A 22,357-nucleotide genomic window follows, 5' to 3' on the forward strand; every position below is an offset into this window, starting at 1 on the left:
AATAGCAGCCAAAAAGTCCCAAGCCAGCTAAGTCAACGGGAATGGGATTCTCTCAGAGTAGATGCTGAAAATCGTTCAATACAACTGCCCTAGTTTCCCCCAAAACCACCTCAGCCATTCAGACTGCTGGTATTGGCAAAGACAACAAGTGAGAATACGGTTGAGATTATATCTGGCAAAGCTGCTCTGCAGCCTTTCACTTTATAGCAAAATGAGAATGGGATACTGTGAGACATGTGTTCTACAAGTGTGATGTCCCGTCCCCCAACCCATTTGTTTGTTTCCGTATGCCAGCAAGGGTGAAACTTAAAATAGGTTCCCCTTGTCCATGCCAACTACTGAACTGTGTATTTATCTTAGTGTTCCCCATTCTCCACTACACCACTTCACCAAGTTCAAGCCTCTCTGTCCTTACTAATATGGAGCCAACTTTTTGAAGTGTGGTAGTGCCCCTTTTATTGAAAGATCAAGGGTAACTTTCTGTTCGTCCCCTGTAAATTGAGTAATTGATTAAAGATTAGAGTCAGGGCCTTGCGTACAAAACAGACATAAATCACAAACTTTAAAAAATGGCCTTGTAACCACACTGTTTAAATATCAGGCAAGGAAGATAAACATGGGTAGAATTACTTCATTGTGCCCTTCTTTCCAGTTTAAAACCTTGGGTATTTTTTCATTAATCTTTGGCTTGTCAAACTCACATTCAACAGGTACTCAGAGGCAAAGTAAAGCAATTTATATTTTCCAAAAAGCTGAGACACAATGGAAATTATTCTGCCTGGAGATTGTAATAGGATTACGTCCACTGTTACAGGATCTGCATTTCTTGAGAGTAATTCACTTCTTTGGGCCTATGCTATCATCTTAGATTTTGTGACGAAACCAATTGTGATCTCATTAGCATTACACATTGCTTTAAATTAGGCCTTCGTTTTCAGGTTAAGAATAAAATGAGAAATGGGAGAATATAAGGTTTTTGTGTGGTTCCTTTTGTGACAAATACCAACATAAGAGTCATTGAAGACCACCTTAAGGGCTGGCAAATGGATTGTGGCACGAGGCTTCATGAGATGCAACAAGTGGACAATGAACAGCTTGTGAGTGGAAGGCTGGCTTCTTGCAGAACATTCCCCGACAGAGATTGCAACACTGCAGCAAGAGGACAACTGCTCAGCAGACTGGCGCTTGCAGAAATAAAATAAAACCACAACTACGTAATCCTGGCAGAAAGAAGCAGAACAAAAACAGTAAATAGATAAATCCAATTATGAAACTAAAGAAGCTGATGCTTTAGACAACACTAAAATGGAAGCTTTCTGAATGACCTTTCTACAGTAAGGTATAGTTTTATCCAGTATATGAACCTGATCTCACACAATCCTGCAAAAAAAGCTTCCTGCAACTGTAATCTGCTAAATTATCATGGTATTGGGGTGGGGATTTCTCCTGGGTGGCTGTAACCTATATTCAAGCAGTCTAGGAAAAAGGTCTTGACACAATCAGATTGCATTTAGGAGTCCCAAAAAGAGGAGGAGGAAGTAATCTGCTCATTCAGAGAACAAATAGGAAGCAAAAGGCTAGGGGGCGGGGGAGGGGGGCGAGCTGTAAGGATAGATTGAAATTTTTAATGTGAGGAACAGATTCATATACGTACTTAATAGATTCTCCACCCCTCTCCTCCAAGGTGAAAAGAAGGATGACAACAAGTCAATTTCAGTAAGTGACTTTAATCCTTATCTGCTAAACCCAATCCCACACTCCTTCTTTTCAGAGACTTTTGACGTTGAATTACATGCCTCTTTCAGGGAAACCACATGCAAAAGAAGACTGGGCTCCTTCAGTCTTTCATGATTGTAAGACAGACTTCAACAGGTGTGACTTGCTGAGAAAACAGATGCTGATAAAAAGGCCTCTTCTACACAGCCATGAAAGGTTACAGGTCACTGCCCTCCTCTGCATCTGGTTCGCCCCAAAGATGTGTGTCCCCTCAAGGTCAAAATTCTCTGAAAATTAAGGAAGGCATTTGGGGGGGGAGGGAAACTGGCAGTGGCAAAATACAGTGAGGGTAATCATCTAAAAATATAAAGGCTGCAAACTCACAAGTGTTCCATGAATAGTGCCCCCTCTCCTTTTTGCCCTGTCCTATTGGATAATAAATAATAATGAATATTGGGGCAGCTTTTTTTTCATCATGACTCACACCCATTACATACCTTGCCACCTTGTGCTCCCAATCATACCAGCCTCTTATTCTAATTATGAATCTGGACTCAGGCAACTAAAACACCAAACAGAGACACAATGGGAAGTATAGAGCGGAGAGCCCCTCGCCTTTATGGCAATGATGCAACAGGCCCTGCTGACACAGAACTAGTTTAATTCATGAGTGCTGCCAAATAGCAAAATGTTCATTTCCATCTTTGATTGGAAACTTTGATTGGAACTGATTTGCAGGCAGATTTTTAGAATACGAACAGGGATGTTATATAATCTTCCAAATGAATCATCATCACCAGTCACATTAGGGTTTACGTTTTCAAACAAAAAATAATAATGCAGAGACCTAACATTATCTAAGTATTTGAGGACTCTTGATATCAACATTACAATGTTAATTTCAGAAAACATTTTTAAATGTATGAATAATCAATGGGCTAGAATAATTTGCATGCTGCGAGAACTTGGGTGTAAAAAGGGAACATCCAACCAGTGAGCAAGGCTGTGTACACACTCCTGTTTACTCTGCATCCAGCGCCCTGCCATGGGGGTTATTTATTGTGTTGTTTCTTAAGAAACATTGCATTTTGCTCCAAACCAGCTTCAATCCAAATTGAGAAGCTATGTTTTTAGCTGGCAATAGGCACACAACCTACAAAACAGACTGAAGACTAAACAACTACATACATTAGAAAGAAAACCATGTATTCAAGGTATTAGCCAACTCATGGCATCTTCTCACACATTTTGTAATCAGGTACCCTTACCATATTAAAAAAAAAAAAAACCCACACATGCTACATTCCAGAATCAACTGAGGTGGATTCACATGTGTGTAATTTATTGGTGTTCTTTTCAAAATGCAGTGACACGTTCAGTTCCAAACATTTCCCCATAAAGCTGTACGGTTGATTCAGTCTGACGTCTTGAGTCCCCACCACTGCCCCCTCCATTTTCCTGATTGAAGTTAACCACTTTATCCAAACAAATTAAAGGAATTGTGTATGCTCCTGTCTCCAATAGTTTGCAGCACTCTTCCCTGATTTATACCAGTACGTATCTTATACCATAAAACAAATCTCGAAGTCCAAACATTAGCTGAGAGGTCAACTAGTACATTTTGCAGTTTGTGCTTGGGACAGCTGCTCAGATTATACCTGCATGCCTTCCCTTTATTCTCTAGAGCTGTTCAGTACCACCTATCCCACTGACTTTCAACCTATCCAAGACAGGGCACCTCAAGTACATATGCTCTGCCTATATATTATGGGCCTCCTTCTTGAATGAGGTTCAGTATAGGGGATTATTCAACAAATGTTTCTCTAACCCACCCCATGCAAACTGGCAAGTATTTCAGCTCCTTCTGGAAATCCAGAACACTCTCTCTCGGGCTACCTAATAAGGAGATGAGAGGAACAATTAGTCTGAATGAACAAGTCAGAAAATGAGTGCTATCTACTGTCAACCATAGATGATGCCACAAAGGACGATGGATGAGGGATGAGGAGGATAGCAGATTGGTAGATGGTGTGTGAACTTGCACCACAAAGAACAGATGGCTAATAAATTATGAGCAATATTGAGCAATAACTAAAGATAATATTGGCCATGAAATCAGAAGAGACATATTCTGTGGATTATCCTCAAGACGATTTGGTATGGTCTTGTTTAGTTTGAGGTGGATTGCAGGAAATAGTTGGGAATTCTTTGAAACATTCAATAAATAAAAGAGAAGAAATCTTAAGTACTGAAGTTGTGTTTTGATGCCCAATGTTATGTTATGCACATGACCTAATATAGCTGCTTTGAAGTCTAATCACGGAAAGAAATGTCTGGATTCTTTTGTTGCAATAGCAATCCCCAAGGAACATTTAACACACACACAACATCTTTAGGATGATATCCTGTTGTCTGGTTATGAAACACAATATAAGTACCATATTTAAGTGGCAAAGCAGAGAAGGTGATAATTAAATGTGCACTAAGATAGCTCATTGAGGGGGACCAAAAAGCTTTAAGGAAGAAAAGGTGAAATGAATGTCAAAGGGGAATCTCAGAGCATAGTGAGACAAGATCCACCTGTCAATGAAGAGCAAGCAATCAGCTAATTTAGATAAGGGGAAATTAGCTCCAAACCATAAAGGGGTATCATTATCTACAAAGCCACTGAAACATCACAAAATGATAGGCTGGCATGTTGCTTATAATCCAGCAATGTCAATTCTGACTCTCAGCCAGCTTTTTAAGTCAAAACAAGTCTTACCCATTCATTGCAATGTTGCACACCAAGTTTATCAGCTGTAGGAAGTACAATGCTGTAAACGATATGTAAGTCATTACAGTGAAATGGCTGAGCCCAAACATATAGCAGACTTCCTTACAATGCAAGCTTAAACCCATTTTTATTATAATTTAACTATGGCAGCATATTTTATCTATTCCCAGGTGAAAAAGCTATTAAGATGCATTAATATGGTCATCCCACAATGGTTTTTCACCACTCTCCCCCCCCCCCACTCCACTAGGGAAAACATCCTAGCCCCATGGGTTTTCCAAAAGGATGGAATGGGAATCATACAGCAATGAGCTGAATCAGCTGTCATATTAAACTAATGTATAGTTTATTGTGATAGGAACAAATGGATAAAGCTTTGGGCTCATGTACTCTGCCCCACTTCTCCAGCTCAGCCATGAGAAGGCGATTAGAAGTTTTTGTTTTAATCTCTTATTACCTGCCCTTTGTTGTTTCATTCAGACCCAACAAACTGTCCCTAATATTAACAATGGTTTGCTTAAAATCAGTCAACTTCAAGCATTGGGCTTTGAAGCTGAACAAACCATAATTAAGACCAACAATGAACTCTCATGTTCAGAAACAATGCTAAACTGTGGTTAACCAAAACCATAGGGGTTTTTTTTTATTATCTCCTTCTCACAGCCATGCCAGAGGAGGAGAGGGAGTATGTGAGCCTAATGCTCCCTGTGGCTCACATCCATCACAATAAATCATGGCCTACTGGGATATCTGAGCTGGTTCAATGGAGGCACCAACCAAGCCAACCTCTCTGCAGGGGGAATGCTAAAGTTATGGCATCACAACCATCTCTTGGGTTGCCACCCGCTTTGCTTCACATGGCGAGATATTTGGAAGAGAGCTTCTGCAGATGATCTCTGTGGAATGACAGGTCAATATAAAACAGGAACAAAAATAGATGATTAAGGAATGGCAGTAGCTTCTTTGGAGATCAAAAGAAAGTATAATCTAATATAGAGTGCAATCTTTGGGTGAGTTATCCTAGCCAAGTCCCAATTTGTTAGTGTGCTATGCAAGGACTGTGGCTCAAGAGATGCATAATACGAGAAGTTTCTTTGGCAAGTGGAAAAGGATTATACCTGCAAGCTTTTAGATAAAAGCAATTTTTACCACTACAGAGGGTTAAAAAAATGTTTAAGTAGCACATTAACTCTTGCATTCAAACCTTTCATAGTGATTTCTCAATACATATATAAAAATGTTATTTCATTAGCCCTTCTGTATTACTCATTCCAGTACTGTACTGTGGCAATGTCCTTAACATGTTCAATGTCTGTATCTTTGCTGTGTTAACTATCAAAATGCTAGCCATGATAACAAAATAAGATGCTTCCTAAAAGCTTTTCTGAATGTTAAGAGCAGAATGGGAATAATAGCTTTATAATTTAAGGCTTAACAGTGCAATCCTGTCCACCCATAAGTAAACCCCAGTGAGTTCATTGGTGGCTTACTCCCAAGTAAATTGATAAAGGACTGTGGTTTAAGACCCAAGATTGAAATCCTATACCCACCTACCTAGGAGTAAGCCATGACTGAAAACTGAGCTTTATATTTAGTAGCAATGTGTAAGACTGCACTGCAGAATGCCTTAAAAGGCAGAAATTGAACTTCAACCCCCCCCCCCAATATTTCTCATTAAAAGCTACAGTATCTAAGGAATACAGAGGAATGTTGATTATTTGGGCTTTTTCCATGATGTAAGTGAGAATGGTCTGTCTGGACTTTCTCTGCATGGGATCAGAATAAAACTCTCTCTTCTGCAACTTCAAAAAAGTTCTAATGTAGAATTCAAGAAAACAAACAGAAAGTAAAGTCAGCAAGGAGCTTTGATGCATCAAATAAACATTTCACTTAAGTGCTGGGTGAATATTAGTCTGGTTTATCCCAGCTTTGCTACAAACTGTTGCTACTGTGATGACTGGGCAAAAGAATTTTCTTTTGCTTAAACAAGAAAGCATCTGCTGACACAATATAAAGAAGAGCTCTTCAAGCTTCTGTAGATGGGGAGATGAAAGATTCCTAAAGATACTGGGACAGTTATATGATCACCCTAAACACCCCTGGCATTTTCAAATGGGAATTAGCCCAAGAATTTAAATATGCACAGAAGAATCTTTAGTTCTCCAGCAACTGTTGTGGAAGAATATTAAGACATTCCATGTTCCAGAATGGAGGAACATCACTTGTGCAACAAAATTTAATACAAGTATAATCCTACATATCCACAGAACGTGCGACATAATTGCCACATTTCAAGCTTTAAAGATTCTATCATTTCAATGTAAATCAACCTCTTTCTCCACAATTTTAAATACTGTATGTAGTAATATGTTCTCTATTTCTCCATATCTTCTAAGAGTATATATAGCTTGAAAAATATGTTTTTAACAGCAATCCTGGCACAATGCAATTTCAAGTTGAATGGAGCTTTAATGATGCAAATGTTTTTAAAAGACCCATAACAAAATAACATACCATATTTTTCACTCTATATTTTATAAATTCTACAACTTCCCCACAGCAAAGCGAGGAAAATAGATTTTTTACTACTAGGAACTGCTCATACCTAAATAAAAGTTTTATGTAACTTCCTGCTCATTATTAATATACCATGTTAGTTCTAGTAAAAACACACACACAAACATAGCGCTGTGGCTTAAACCACACAGCCTAGGACCTGCCGATCAGAAGGTCGGCAGTTAGAATCCCTGCGATGGGGTGAGCTCCCGTTGCTCGGTCCCTGCTCCTGCCAACCTAGCAGTTCGAAAGCACGTCAAAGTACAAGTAGATAAATAGGTACTGCTCTGGCGGGAAGGTAAATGGCGTTTCCATGCGCTGCTCTGGTTCGCCAGAAGTGGCTTAGTCCTGCTGGCCACATGACCCGGAAGCTGTACGCCGGCTCCCTTGGCCAATAAAGCGAGATGAGCGCTGCAACCCCAGAGTTGGCCACGACTGGACCTAATGGTCAGGGGCCCCTTTACCTTTTAAGTGGCTATTGGCAAGGAAGAAAACTGATGTGTATGTTACACCAAAACACTCAGACTCAGAGCAGAATCCAATTAAATACCAATGTGTACAAGTAATGAGCTTTTGTAATTGCAAAAGTGGTTCTGTGCAATTCCAATTGCACTCTGTAAAGTGTGGGAGCATGAGAAGACTCTGTGCTAGATAAGAGCACAGGTCCTTCATGAGTCAAGGATGTTAAACTCCCAGCTATTAACATTAATGTTTGTGTAGGTTGCTCTAGTCGAAAGCTTGCTTGATAAAGTTAAGCAGCTTAGCTTAGCAAAATGACAGAAGTAGCCTTAATAACCTCTTAACCTTTCTGCATGGCACAAAGCTGCTTCTCGTTGCTTTCCACATCAGAAGATGCGGAGCCCATCACCCTACTGAGTCTCTCTTATTTAATGGGTATAATCATCCTCCCTCCCACATGACAATAACATGTCTAGATCAACCTGACAAACAGTTTGCAGATCCTATGTTTTCAATGACTGCAGAGATGCCTATCAGGTAGTCTTTGGCTCTTTCAGTGGGTGGACTTGAAGTTTCCATCAAGTCTGTACCTAGAATGGATTGTGATCTTGCTTTTTGGCTATTTTGTAAACTCTACAAATTGAGGCAAATAATGTAGAGCAAGGTGAAAATGAATTTGACCCTTTGGATAGTAGAAATACAGGTATGTGTTTTAAATATATATACATTTATATGTTGCCCTCTCTCCAGATGTTTTGGGTGACATGCATGGGCCTCCTCCAACCTTTAACCCCTCAGTGACCCTGTGAGGGAGGCTGGGCGGAGAGACAGTGACTAGCCCAAGGTGCACATATTTCTGTGATGCATATAAGCATGGCTGCAGCTACAGTTTTCAGACAAAAGCTTCTCTCTCTTGTCCCAGTATTTCATGCAGGGTTCTGAGGTCTGGTACATATTCCAGTGGGGCAGCTACTATACAGATGAATTGCTATACAGGTGAAATTTCATCTTTGTAAAATCAAGTGCTTGACTGATAAAATAAGTAATTTATTTGGATGTCTAATCAAGTCCCTAAGATGAAAGAAGAATAGAAATAAACTGTAAAGTAGAAATAAAGCATCACTTTTTAACTCCAACGAGCAAAATTAAGCCCACTTTCAAAGGTTTTGTAGGGCTGCAAAGAGAATTTCAGACTGGGGCTTTTATGCTCCTCATTATAGAAAGGGAACTTCATAATTGTGTTGTAGGACAGCCACAGTTCAGCAGCGTGCCTCCCAGGCTTTATAAGGCAGCCAAGTATACTAAATACGACATATGGTATAAGGAAGAGCAAGAGAGAGAAAAGGGAGACAGCTGAAGACACAAGCTCACAGGAGCTCTGAGCAGTAATTCAATACCGTTAATTCTTCATCAACCAACTGTTCTCATTTCCCACTGACAGGGTTGAAGGGAGGAGTCGCAATTACAAACTTGCAAGCAAAAAAAGGGGGGGGGGATTTTATTCTCATTATATCAGAACAATGCTGCCTGGGGAGGGCACCTTTATTTTAAATTAAGTCATTGAATGCACCAAACAGGTTTCAGATGTGGTTTCAATTTCCCCCCTTTTTGAGTCACAAAGAAGAAACTACATACAAAGTCTTCAAAAAGCAAAAATAAAGGCCAATACACTCGGAAATTTCACAATGAGAGGCAACGGCGTCTCTTCAATTCAGTCATATAAATGGCTTTTTCAGCCAGAAACAGAGTTTTGCTTTCTTTTGTTGTACTTGCAGGGGACCAAAAGACATCCCAGCTGCTGCTCAAGTTCATTGTTTTTATTTCAATTTCTGGGGGAGGGGGGCACAGCAGATCCTGAAAGGGCCTGAGTTTTGAAAAGCATATTCTTTCCCTTCCACAGAAACAGGGGTTAAAAGAGGGAGCAGAACCATTCTTCCTAAGAAAACAGTCTGCTTCGAAACGGACTGGTTCTACTGCCAGCATGCCACTTGGCTATGGAACAAAAGCCATCCGTTCCTGCATCTGTCTCCTCTCACTCATGCCTGGTCTGCCAACCGTGCCCACTAAAAAGGCAACAGGTCCTCTTCTTCTCTGCATCCCCAGCCCTCAGCTTCCTCATTCAATTCCAAACATTTTACATTTGGAAATCCCACTGACTGCCCACTTGAGACTTATTCAGCATCACAGCTCTTGAAATGCATGCACCCTAGGTTTCCTATACATTTGCATACCACAGTGCACAAAGTGGAATAAATTCATGGGATACAGATTTTTAACTCCCATCAAATCAGACACAGATGTTTCATGTCAACATTTTAAATGCGCAGCTCTTTCCACCGAAAGAGCAGCTTCACCTTACACACCAGTTCAGACCACGGGTGCCTTTTCCGCCCTGCACTGCCTATTGTGAGCAGCAGAAGGATCTTTCCTTGCCCTGCAAACCCCTAAGTTTTAACTGGAAATGGTGGGGACAGAACATGGGAGAGAGAGAGAAGCCACATGCATGCAAAGAGCTTCTCTACTATTGTGCTATGGCCACTCCCCCTTTCTGACGCTGTTGTCCTATGCCCACTTTAAGCACCAGGTAAGTGTGCAATAATACATCAGGCTGCACACGCATTTTTTTCTTTTTTTTGCCATTTCCTTGTCTGACCAAAAAGGGATTGCCTCTGAGCACCTCATAGCCCCACCTTCATTCATTACAGGGTCCTCCTCCCCAGAACCATAAGCTGCAGAGAATCGAAATGTCGCTATGAATCATTAGGCTCAAATCCTTACCATGAAATAAGATTCGAATTTTGAGCTGAGGGGGGATCATTACTGAAACAGATATTCTTTTTAAGAGAAATCAAGAGGGAAATGGGGAATCCGCAGAAACAAGTTCTCCTCTCCTAAGCCCCCATATCTTCACTTAAAACCTCCCCTACTTAATTCAGCAATACCACCCGGATTTGACAGCTCGCCACAATCAGAGCGGAGGATGGACCGGTATGTCAGAAGTATCTTGTCCTCCGGCAGCCGCAGCAGCAGAAAACAGGGAGTGACAGAAAGCAGCACGTGCAGGAAGGGAGGGGAGGGGGCGAGGTAGAGAAAGAAAAAGAGAGAAGAGACATAGAAACTGCCATTGCTGTTTGCACTAACAAAAGAGAGCTGCAAAAGCAGCCGGGGCAATGGGACCAGGGCACACACAGATAAGCTGCTTCCCAGGAGGTGGGGCAGTTTCCCTGCTCGCTCGCTCTCACACACACGCCCCCCCAAAGGCAAAAGAAGGTGCCGGGGGACAGCGAGCTCGCCCCCGCCTTTCCCCCAGAAGACACGCGGGAGCAGGTCCCCACCGACGCCCGAGCGGAGGAGGTCATCCTTGTCTAACGGCTCCGTGAGAAAGCTCTCCTCCGAAGACGCGCGAGGAAACCCGAAGCCCGCCCGCGCGTCTCCGGCTCCGCGACCTCGGCAGGGATTGTCGGAGGCAGCGGCAACCGCCCTTCGACGTCCCCCCCCCCCCGGCAGCCGCGCTTACCTGCCAGGGTCTTGTGCACCGTGTTGCCCATCACTGCTTCATGCACTCACGCCACGCGGAGGGGCTGCTCGGCGGGGCAAGGCGCTCTCGGAGCCCGGAGCTGCGCGGCGGCGCTCCGAGGGGCCATTGACCGGGGCGGAGAGGGAGGGGGGCCGCCGCCAGCTCCGCTGGCTCGGCTGGGGCTCGCGAGTCTCCCCTGCGCTTAACCCCGAACCAGGCACTGAAGCAGCCCCGGCGAGTCAGCAGCGCCCCCAGCTCCCCGCGGCCGGGGCCGCCTCCGGAGGGTTGGCCGAGGGCTCGGAGCCCAGCCCTCGTCTCCGCCCAGCCGGGGCGGAGCCCGCCATGCACGCATTGTTTGAAAGTTGGCAGCAGCCAGCCAGCCGGCCGGCCTGCCCAGCCTACGTAAAGCGGGATTGAGGGCGGGGGCGGCGACGCTGGAGGGAGGCAGGCAGCGGGGGCGCCTGTGCCGTCACAATGCGCGCGGCGGCAGCGGGTCCGGGCAGAGGAGCATGCCCACGAGTGGCCCTCTAAAGCGGGCTGGGGCCGTGCTTGCGGGTAGGGGCAGCCCGCTTCAAAGCAAGTGAAAAGGAGAATTGCACCCCCCCCCCCAAAGTACGGATATATGTATGTGGGAGGCAGGTGGAAGGCGTCCAGGGGGAGAGGCAGTGCACTGTGAATGGCTTCGAAGCCAAAGGCAATGGTAGAATGGCTGAGAGCTGGAATGTGCTCAGAGGTCACCCAGCCCACCCGCATCCCTGAGGCTGGATCAGCGTCAACAGCCCACTTTGTACATTTCGACTACACCTCCTTACCGAAGCTCGTGGCTAGGACGCCAGCTTTAGGGCGCTTCTACAACGCGCTGCAACCCTCCATCCCGCCAGCGTAGGTGTACTCTTTAAGCACACCTGAGCCTTCGCCCCGCTAAATGCTACCCACGTGGTCCTTGCTAACCTTGTGATCCCCCGCGCCCTACTGCATGCGATATACAAACAACGCGTCGACGTCTGCAGGAGAGAATCCGCTTTGCAATTCTGCAACACAATTCTGGCTGTGGTTGCCAGAAGCTCAGAATGGTTGGTGACAGGTGGATCCCACTTGCTTCATCGTTGACCACAACTGTACATCAGGTGTGGATGCACCACAGATTTTGTATTAGGGCATTACAATATTGGCAGTTTGATTTCAGATCCCTTTCTTAATTATTCCCAACTTGGAATTTTCTTGCTGCACACTGTGTCAGCATATCCACCAACCTACAGCTCACCAGAGCACCAAGGTCTTTTTCCTGGTCAATGCCACCAGCTCAGACCTTCCCCAAAATGTATTTTTGGGGGGTTGGTATTGTGCATCCCTTTACAATACTTGCATATCAAAACCCATTTGCTTTTTTAATGCTCATCCTCTCAGTTTGGAATTGAAATTATGTTAAGGAATTGGAATCCTTAAGAACATAACTAGTCCTGCTGGATCAGCCCTATATCCACCTAGTCTGGCATCCTATTCTCACAGTGGCCAACCAGATGCCTATGGGAGGAATAGAATCATAGAATTGTAGAGTTGCAAGGGACCCCAGGGTCATCTAGTCTGACCCCCCTGCAATGCAGCTACCTTTGTAAAACCATTAGTATACAAGCATAGCAAGAACAGTTTTCTTCAGTGGAACTAAGTATGAAGAATACAAAAGGGGTAGAATTTAAGAAAGGCTGAAAGCTGATAGAAGTTTCCTGCTCCCTGTTAGGCAGCTGGGTGATGATTTGAAAGGCTGAACATTATGTAAGCTACACAACCATTAGGTAAAATAATGGCTTCTAATTCCAGAAAATCAAATGTATCTACTGTGACCATTAAAATATACTCTGGGAAGTCATTTTATTCAGCTGCCTCAGATTATACAACAGATCTTACTACTTTAGTCTTCTTCTAAAAATGTGACAAAATATCTAGGCATATGTAGAGTCTCCCAAACCTTACAGGTTGTTTTTTTTTTTTACTGCAATAGTTAACACCACAGTGGCCTGTGTGTTTCTATGAGCCTGCTGCTTCCTTTATTCAGTCAAGGGTAATTTTGCCCCTCTATTATTCTCTTGAGTCATTCCTAGTAAGGTCAATTTCAAGGATGTTTACTCCTGAAATGTGAGTTTCTTAGGAGTTCATTGTGAAATGATTCTCCTGTTTTGTATAAGCACACACTTAGCTGCCATTTTCAAGCATTCTTACTTCATGGAGCTGCTTGATGCCTAGTTTCAGGCTGTCCTAATGTGCTCCAAGCTCTGCGACCCATCCATAAGGCTGACTGCAACACAATTATAATACAAGTACAATATTTTTTGTGAATTTATACTGCACTCAAGATGGGGCTATTCTGTGCATATTATTCTCATAGACAAAAACCTTGATGTATAGGATCACAGGTTGAAAGTTGCCTTTTGTGCTCTCTTTATACAACCACCACCACCACCCCTTAAACACCATAGGTTTATTAAATTATAAGCTTAGGTGGTACCCCAGTATTATGCATACACATCAGTGATAGTCATATGGACGGGCACCTCCTCCAGACTCATCTCCAAGGATCTTTTGGCTGTTTATTTAGCTAGCCATTCATATGGGCATTCAAAAGAGAGAGAGAGAAAACTACCTAGGGAAAATAAACCCAACCCTGTTACTTTGGTCTGTTGTATAATGTGTATCAGGTTCCTATGTATGTTTACTCAGAAGTCCTGCTTCATTCAGCAGGGCTTATTATAAGATGTGTGTGCATAGGTCTGCAGGTTTGTAGCACAATTCTGTGCTTGCTTCCTTGGAGCTTAAGTCTATTTTGTTCAATTGAGATCTGAATGCAGCCCTGTATCTCAGGTTACAGACGCTTCAGGATACAGACTCCGCTAACCCAGAAATAATACCTCGGGTTAAGAACTTTGCTTCAGGATGAGAACAGAAATCGCGCGGCCGCCGCGGCGCAACAGCATTGGGAGGCCCCCATTAGCTAAAGTGGTACCTTAAGAACAGTTTAAGGTTAAGAACAGACCTCCAGAACGAATTAAGTGCTTAACCTGAGGTACCACTGTATAGAGAAGTTTTAAATAGTTTTAGTGTGTTTTTAATATCTTGTTGGGAGGTGCCCAGAGTGGCTGGGGCAACCCAGTCAGATGGGTAGCATATAAATAAAAATTATTATTATTATTATTATTACTCCTGTTCGTTGTAAAAGTAAAGCCTTTTTTGCAACTGTTGCACAGTATAAAGAAAGTGCCTTCTGCTTTTCCTTATGGCTTGGTCTATTGTATCTGAGGACACACTTGCTATAATTATCTATAATTAGGGTGGCTTCAGAATTCATTTTAGATGATGGAGATACTTGTTTTATGTTGTTATCAGCTGATATTAGATACCAGATAACATGCTACAACATGTGCACACTAAAATTAGCCCAACCAGGTACTAATCAAGGTGCTTTTGGGGGCGTTGATCTTTGACTGATCCCACACAATGTCATACATGGACATTTGCATCACACCATGTTATCTAATAACACATGTACCAAATAACGTGATTTAATCTAACTGGTCCGGGTGATGGCTTATTAAATAATTACATCACTGTATGCAAAATCTGCCACAGCAAAAGCACCTCATTAACATGTCCATGAGTGTACAATATATTACGGCATATTCTGATTGGTAGGTTTTTTTTCCCTGACACAGGTTGAACAATTTTTAAAAGAGATAGAACACTGATTTGTAAGAACGTGGCCAAACTTGGTTCCTTACATTGGACTTTGTCAAGGGAAGAAAAACAGAATGAAAGAATATGACCTACCAGTGACACAAAGGTGATCAACAGCCTCCAGAAAATGCAAGGGAAGGTGATGGCATACCAAGTATAGTATTCAGCAGAGATACAAAACCAAAAGATCTACTATGAAACTAATTATACTAATTAAAAGAGACTTTAACCAATCAAGACACATGTAGGCCATTTGCTCACCAAGGCAAATGCTAAACCTGCCCAATTTAAAAAAATAATCAAGGATGAGCTTGCTGAAATACAACATGCCCTTTTGAGAAAGAAAGTGTGTGCATACATTAGGGTGGACAGAGGGGGAAATGCCCCTTTTTGGAGAGCAAAAGGCGGGGGGCTGCTTTCCAGAAGGGAAATCCCCCTTCCTCTAATTCACATTTCTGAGGGAAGTGGGGCAGATATAATTATATGGCTTTAAAAGGCATTAGAGTACAGGAGGGTTGTGGTCGTGTGCAGCTGGATTACCATGTTCTAAAAAGCAACTTGCTTTTTTGCTTTCCAAAGGAACAGTAGCACAAAGACTTGCTCCCACACAAGTCCCATTTATTTCAATGAAGCTTTCAAGGAAGTGCCACACACCTTACATTTCCACTTTGTATTTTTCATCTAGGGGCATACATCAGTGGAGGAGTTATGCTTCCCTCATCCATCCTTCATGCACTACAGCAGTGACCTTATGTTACCTATAAGAGTATTCATTTAGATTTATCATGCTTGCCATATCTGAAGGTCTTAGGACATGTTACCGTGCTGACGTCTCATACAGCAAAGTCAACCACTCAGAATGCAATTGTTTTCCAAAAAGAAAAGGAAGAAGAGGAAGGCTAATCTCCATATTTTTGGGGAACAGGCTTGCATGATGTCCTGAAGTGATTAATATTTTGTCAGCAGGACCTGGGTGGGGAATGAGCAAAATCCAAATAATAATGATGCAGGATACATCAAGCATGAAACAAAGGCAATCAGTGCAGTGTATTTCCCAAAGCCTTTTCTTGAGGAAAATAAGTGCAGCCCCATTATTTTGTCAGAGCGACTATTATTTTGACAGCCAACACCTCCGTCCAGCTTTCTCTCCCACACGTTCAGACACAAAGGCGGAAAATTGAGAGTGTCTAATGTTCCTTTCAGGTTGTCTAATTTTACCCTAGTACTAGAGCAGATTGTCAGTTTGTCTTCCACTCTTTTTGTTCCCCTGATGGAGCAGGTGGGAGAATTCTACCTTGGCCTGAGCCTTGAATGGAAATCTGGCATCTATAAATTTCACTGACTCTCTTCCCACCATTCAGACATCCTACATTGGTTCTTTGGGGATTAAAGTCTTTTGTGAATTTTCCTTCTCCAGTATCACCACCACATGAAGGCAATAAGATATCGCCTCCTCTTTCTTGAAGCCCTTCCTGATCAACTGGTACTTGGCATGGGCAAAATGGGTCACATGACACCCATCTGTCAAATTTGGACTGCAGGAGGGCAGTAGATTCAGTTCTCCACCTTACTCTGCCTTACTCTTACTTTTCTGGGAAGAGAAGGACAAACCTAGGGGCAAGAGTGATTTCAGGAGACTGAAGTGATGTACCTTCTTTATACCCTGGAGGAAGGAGGGGCACAAAAGGGCCAGGTTTTGCTGTTCCAAAATACATTAGATTAAGAAAGTGGATGCTGGAAACAGCATCAAATATATTTGTTCGGGTGCATGTGAATATTTTCAGTGTCCTCTTCACAAAAGAATTACTTTAATATAAAACCAAGAGTATAATCATAAGCCAACCAAAAGGTACAAAGAAATGAAATACTACAGTAATCAACACCAAACACTATCTAAGGAGGATCCCTTAAAAACTAATGGTTCTAGAAATCCAGTTCCATTATACATTCAAGTGATATGCCACTTAATGCCTGAAGAGTGTTGACCCATGCTTATTAAACTGTTCCCTCCACACTTTAGAATGTCTTTTTATGGCAGTGGGTGGGGAACCTGTGGCCCTCCAGATGTTGCTGGACTCCCATTAGCCCCAGCCAGCAGGGCCAATAGCCAGGTATAGTGACATTTGAGACCTGCAATTATGGTCTATGGAGATCACTTGATCCCTCATCTATTGAAATAATGAATGAGTAAGGTCATGGGATTGCAGTGTTTAGCCCTGCCACTAGGCACCTGTCCTCCAAGCCCTCCTGCCGTAAGTCATGCACATTCAGCAGGCATGTGAAGGGGGCTCTGTGCCCTGTGCACATACAGATGTACATGTGTAGAGCTCCCCCATGTGAAGAGGGATTCCAAATGAATCCTCATGTGGAAGAATTCTGTATACCTCAGACCAGGTGTGGGGCCATTTCACAAGACTACTGGATGTGCATATTGGAAGGGTACAATCCAGAATTCAATGCATGTTGGATGTTTATCTGAACACCCCTTCTGCTGTCATATAATTCCTGACAACCCATTCCATGTTTTAGCCTTTTTGTGTCACTCGTTTCCACCACTTCAATCTGTCACCATGGGAACCTACCCAAAAGGCTTCAATGGTTTACGAGTAAAAACCATGTTCAATTGGAGAATGACGGGTGTTGCTGTGTGGCTCAGTGGACGGTATGCAGCATAAACGGCCAACCTATTATAGGAAAGTAAACTATTTTGTAGGTTTGTCTAAGGTAGCTTCTTGACACAAGAAGCTTATCAATCTGCAATTCCACAGCCCTTCTTTTGCCTTTTTGCTGATAGGCGACCAACCATACCTTCCTTCTCAAGAGCTTAGGATCACTTTGAAAGGGATAACCTACATTTATCTGCCTAGAGAAGGAAAGAAAGTTATGGAAATACAAAAATTCCCTTGAGGTTCAGCGTCACTGGGAGGAATTGTATATGTAAATCGAAATAGTTGGTGCTACCAGTCAAGATTCCTGCATTTCATAATGAGAGGTTTTACATAAATACAGGCTAATCACTTTTCAGCAGCTGGCAAGATGAACATTGATACAAGCTCCGTAATACAGGTAGCCTACTTTCCCAGTTGTGTTTTGAGAAAAACAACCCTGGTCTTCTCCAACAACTGTAATGAATTCCCATTTGCTATATCCTATGCCTAATGAAATGCTTCAAAGCTTCAACTCATAATTGCTTACTCTGGTTAAGTCATATCCCTTTAAAACTGTTTAGCTTTACGATTTTTACGTTACATCAACTAGTCTCATGTTTAATTTGCATTATATAAATGGTGTTCTATACCCCTTCTGGAAGTGTCTGTTAACCAGGGATGGGACTGTATATTAAATAGTCACAAAGAAACAAAACAAATACATCCACAACACAAACATGCCTCTTCAAGTTCACTTTTAGCATGCCCCTTACCCCAAAATGGCTCCTGTAAGCTGGTTCAGATAAAATAATAAATATCCGGGAAAATGTACATAGCAGCTTCAGAGCAAGTCAGGAATTTAAAGCAACTTCAAACCACGTTTTAAGATTCCATCTTATTCCAAAGTGGGCAAATTATTTGTTTACTTTGTTGCCTAACTCTGTAGTCCCAAGGCAACTTGCAATAAAAAATAGTAAAAGCAGCAAATACATTTCAAATAAAAATAAAGAAATATAAAATACAGCAAACTCGCCACCTAAAACAGCATGAACAAGTAGTAACAGAATGAAACAACAACCGTAGCTTCCCAGGTTACGACGAAACATAAAACCGTAGCTCATTAGAGCCTTCTTGGATTCATCAAGGCTTACAGCAAAGGGTTGTTGTTGTTGTTGTTTAACCACCCTTCACCCTAAGGTTCCAGGGCAGGTTACAACTCTTAAAACATAAGTTTGATATTATAACACAATATTACACAATATTTAGAACAGTTTAAAACAACATGAAATTACAGAAATAGTTTAATGAACAGGTAATTTAATGTACTTTTGCACATGTACTGTTGGGGGTGGGGGTTGGATAGGCTAATATTCTAAATAAAGAACCAGCAGCAGTGGAGCACTCCAATATGCCGTGAATGACAATTCCATGAGGCAGCAGCTGCACCCATAGTGCACAAGAAAATGTGGAACTGGTTGGAGGGGAGGAGAAAAGTTATGAGCTATGCCATGAAAGAAGGTGGGTTTTGTCTTGTGGCAGAACTGGGGGAGTCATTAAAGTTGCAGAGCAGGAGATCTGACTAGTAGACCCAACCCATGGGATACACTCCCCCTGTGGAAGTCCCAATTAAAATTAATGTGGGTTTAGATTGAATTCTATGCTTACATGATGGAGTTTTATATTTAGTTTGTTTGGAAGCTTTCAGAGGGGAGGGTTAAGTTTAAAAAAACGTTGTAGCCCCACAACCCCCCTAGACATAATAAAAAAACATTGAGAAGACGACATAGGCTATGAGATTAACCCCACTCAGTGGACCAGAATGTGGTCTAACCCCCCCCCCCTTAAATCCATATCAACAAGAAGGCGAGAACTCACTCTGAAACTCATCTACAAACCAATGAAATTAGCACTAATATGCCCAGGAACCTCACCAAAATGCTGGAGAGGGTGCACCTCCACAGACACATACATACAAATGTGGTGGGAATGCCCCAAAATCCAACTATTTTGGACAACAGCCATACAAGAAATATGTAAAAAAACTAAGCGGGTACTGTATTAGAAATCACCCCAGAACTGGCCCTACTAAACATATTCCAAGACAATACAGTGGTACCTCGGGTTAAGTACTTAATTCGTTCCAGAGGTCTGTTCTTAACCTGAAACTGTTCTTAACCTGAAGCACCACTTTAGCTAATGGGGCCTCCTGCTGCCGCCGCACCGCCAAAGCACGATTTCTGTTCTCATCCTGAAGCAAAGTTCTTAACCCGAGGTAATATTTCTGGGTTAGCGGAGTCTGTAACCTGAAGCGTATGTAACCTGAAGCATATGTAACCCGAGGTAGCACTGTAATTCCCACTCACATCACAAAGAACTCATAACCCACCTACTCTCAGCAACCAGAAACATCATAGCCAGACACTGGAAAGACCTGTCAGGAGTAAGCATGGACCAATGGTATCAAATAGTATGGGAAACAGCCCTACTAGAAAAATTAACCAACAAACTGAAACTGACATGGGGACAAATAGAAGAAGATACCTTCACCCCAGTATGGCTCCCCTTTATCACATACACAGCCCAACAAGACAATGACAAGAATCCACCAAGAGCATACAAAGCAATATGGCTAACCTGATTCAAAAACACCCATCCACCCCACTCAAAAACGAAAACAAAGTTCACCACAGCCAATCACAAACAAGCAACCACACCCTAGGCCAACTCCAATTTCTCTCACCACCAAAGGAACACAAGCAAATAGCAAAGAGAACTCGCACAAATGACGCTGACTCAACCCCACACACACACACACACATTAAGCAAATTAGAAACATCGCCTCCCGATCCTACCCCCACTCTTCTTTCCCCCCTCCATCTCTTCCCCTTTTCTTCCTAATGTAACCCTAATGTCTCAACAAATGAAACTGACCTATGGAAAATGTAACTTGAAAAAAGAGACATAGCGCATACCTTTGTAAACCAAGAAAACTTTAATAATTTAAAAATATATATATATATTGTAGTGAACTTGAGCAGAGCACGAATTGAAGCAAACAAATAAAATTGTTGCATCAACAGGAGGCTGGCATAATAAATCCTTAATTACACTTTCATTTGGCATCTTTCTAAACAGCAGGGATTCCACATCACTGTCATCCTCTGCCTCTGGCACTTTGAAACTTGGACAGCTACGGTAGCTTCCAAGCTATCTTGAAATCTATTTCCAATTTCTCTGTGTTAGCTTTCAAAAGCTCCCAGTGAAGTCTTTATAAGCCACCTTTCTATGACCTTATGTCCCATCCTCCTTGTTTCTTTTCATGCCTACTGTTAGGGTAATAGGATTTGGTTGCATGTGTGATTGTATACTAAAGGGAAATGACCTGAAAGTGCAGTTATGCATTCCACAGCTTAATGCACTCCTGATACAACGTGTTGCTTAATGGTTGCTCCAGGGGAGAGATGGGGCATCAAACAGACTAAAGTAAAATGGTCTTTATTAAGAACTGGTAAGATCCATTGTTCTTTCTCTTCATGCCTCTGGGCCTGCTGCTGAAAAACATGGGGGCCTAACTTCCTCAATCTTAAAAGGAAGGTACCCTTAGAAATACAGTCACATAGCTCAACTAAACCCAATTACCATAATTGTCAGCTGGTTTTAGGGGCTTGCTATGCACTTGCAATGGGATAGGCACAGTGCTTTACAGGTGCTGCTGATTAGTGGTGCCTGCAAACATCCTTTGGCCCAGGTGCATGTTTTCCTGCTCATCTTTTCCCGCCCAGTGGGTGTAGGGAAAGTGGGTGTGGCTTGGCCGAAACAGCCTAGCAGGCAAAATGGAGAGGCCTGCCCGACCTAATTAGGCCCCTGGGCTGGGGTTCCCCCACCTCTGCCCTAACACCTGCAGCATGGGAGGGAAGTCAGCTCAGCCCTACCTGGAAGCCTCTGTCCTCATCTCCACCCATCCCTTTCATCCTACCCCTTCTCATAACTGCACAACATATAAATATACATGATTATATTATACCCTCTTCCCACTCTATGGAGTGTTCAAGGGAGGGTGAACAGAAAAAGAAGGATGTTATTTGAGAAACAGACTACTAGGTACATGACAAAAACATACTGAAATGGTAATACTACATGCAGCGCAATGGGAATCACTCCTTTTTCTATCACAATGCTTTTTTAACCAGTTCCAGTTATACACTCTTTCCTCCCACCATCCAGTAACTGAAAGGCTCTATTTAAGAAAGGGAAACTAATCTAGTTTTAAGCATCACAGGACTAGCTGAAAGCAAATCATGCCTTGGTCAGAGACATTTTGGTTTTCCCTTGCCTTGTGATCTGGTTGCCTCAAAGCCAATAGGCAGAGAACATTAGTAATAATCACCCTAGCCAGAACAGACCTAATTGATTGATTCCCATAATGAACATTCAAGAGCTGTTTGTTTAGGAAGGATTCGCGTACACTGTGTCCTCAATTCTTGCAGAGAGCTATCGTGCCACCCACACGGCTTAAATGCTGAAAGCAATTGTTTTCCTTCCCCTGCTCCTCCTGACACAAGCACAGGATGCCCAGGGTCTCAACAGGTCGTGCAAAGGAACAGTTTTCTTGAATGTTGAGGGGGAGTCAAGGGAAGCAGAAGCTTCCAAGCACAAGCAAAGGAAAACCTGCACCCGCCAAAGACCATCTCAAACTGTTCTTGGCCGCAAAGAAACAGAAGGTGTTTCCTGCCTCAAGTCTCTACAGAGCCTCCAGGAGACTTAAATTATGGCATTGTTTGTTTATCCAAGTGTCAAGAGAACCCAGGGTGAGGCATGGGGAGTTGCCATCCTCAAACCACATTATTCAGAAACACAGATAACTGCTCCAAGTGGTGTTGTTGTTTAGTCGTTTAGTCGTGTCTGACTCTTCGTGACCCCATGGACCAGAGCACACCAGGCACTCCTGTCTTCCACTG

The 22,357-nt window shown here is 42.7% G+C and overlaps 1 protein-coding gene across 6 annotated transcripts in view; it reads right to left on the minus strand.

The window, feature by feature from the left end:
- Positions 1-22,357, minus strand: part of NEURL1B (neuralized E3 ubiquitin protein ligase 1B) — a 187,751-nt gene that overhangs the window by 40,046 nt on the left and 125,348 nt on the right. For 4 of the 6 annotated variants that reach the window (XR_014561075.1, XR_014561076.1, XR_014561077.1 and 1 more), the window contains exon 1: positions 11,025-11,434. The exons of 1 other annotated variant lie outside the window; for it this stretch is intronic. Coding sequence is in view for 2 of the 5 variants with exons in the window: in XM_083726138.1 (XP_083582264.1) it covers positions 11,025-11,055 (31 nt within the window). In the remaining 3 variants the exon portion in view is untranslated. Of the gene's footprint in view, positions 1-11,024; positions 11,435-22,357 lie in introns of those variants that run through there. One more of the 6 variants, XM_083726137.1, reaches the window with a different exon arrangement.

The sequence above is a fragment of the Podarcis gaigeae genome (assembly GCF_964106915.1).
Source record: "Podarcis gaigeae genome assembly, chromosome: 2".
NCBI lineage: Eukaryota > Metazoa > Chordata > Lepidosauria > Squamata > Lacertidae > Podarcis > Podarcis gaigeae.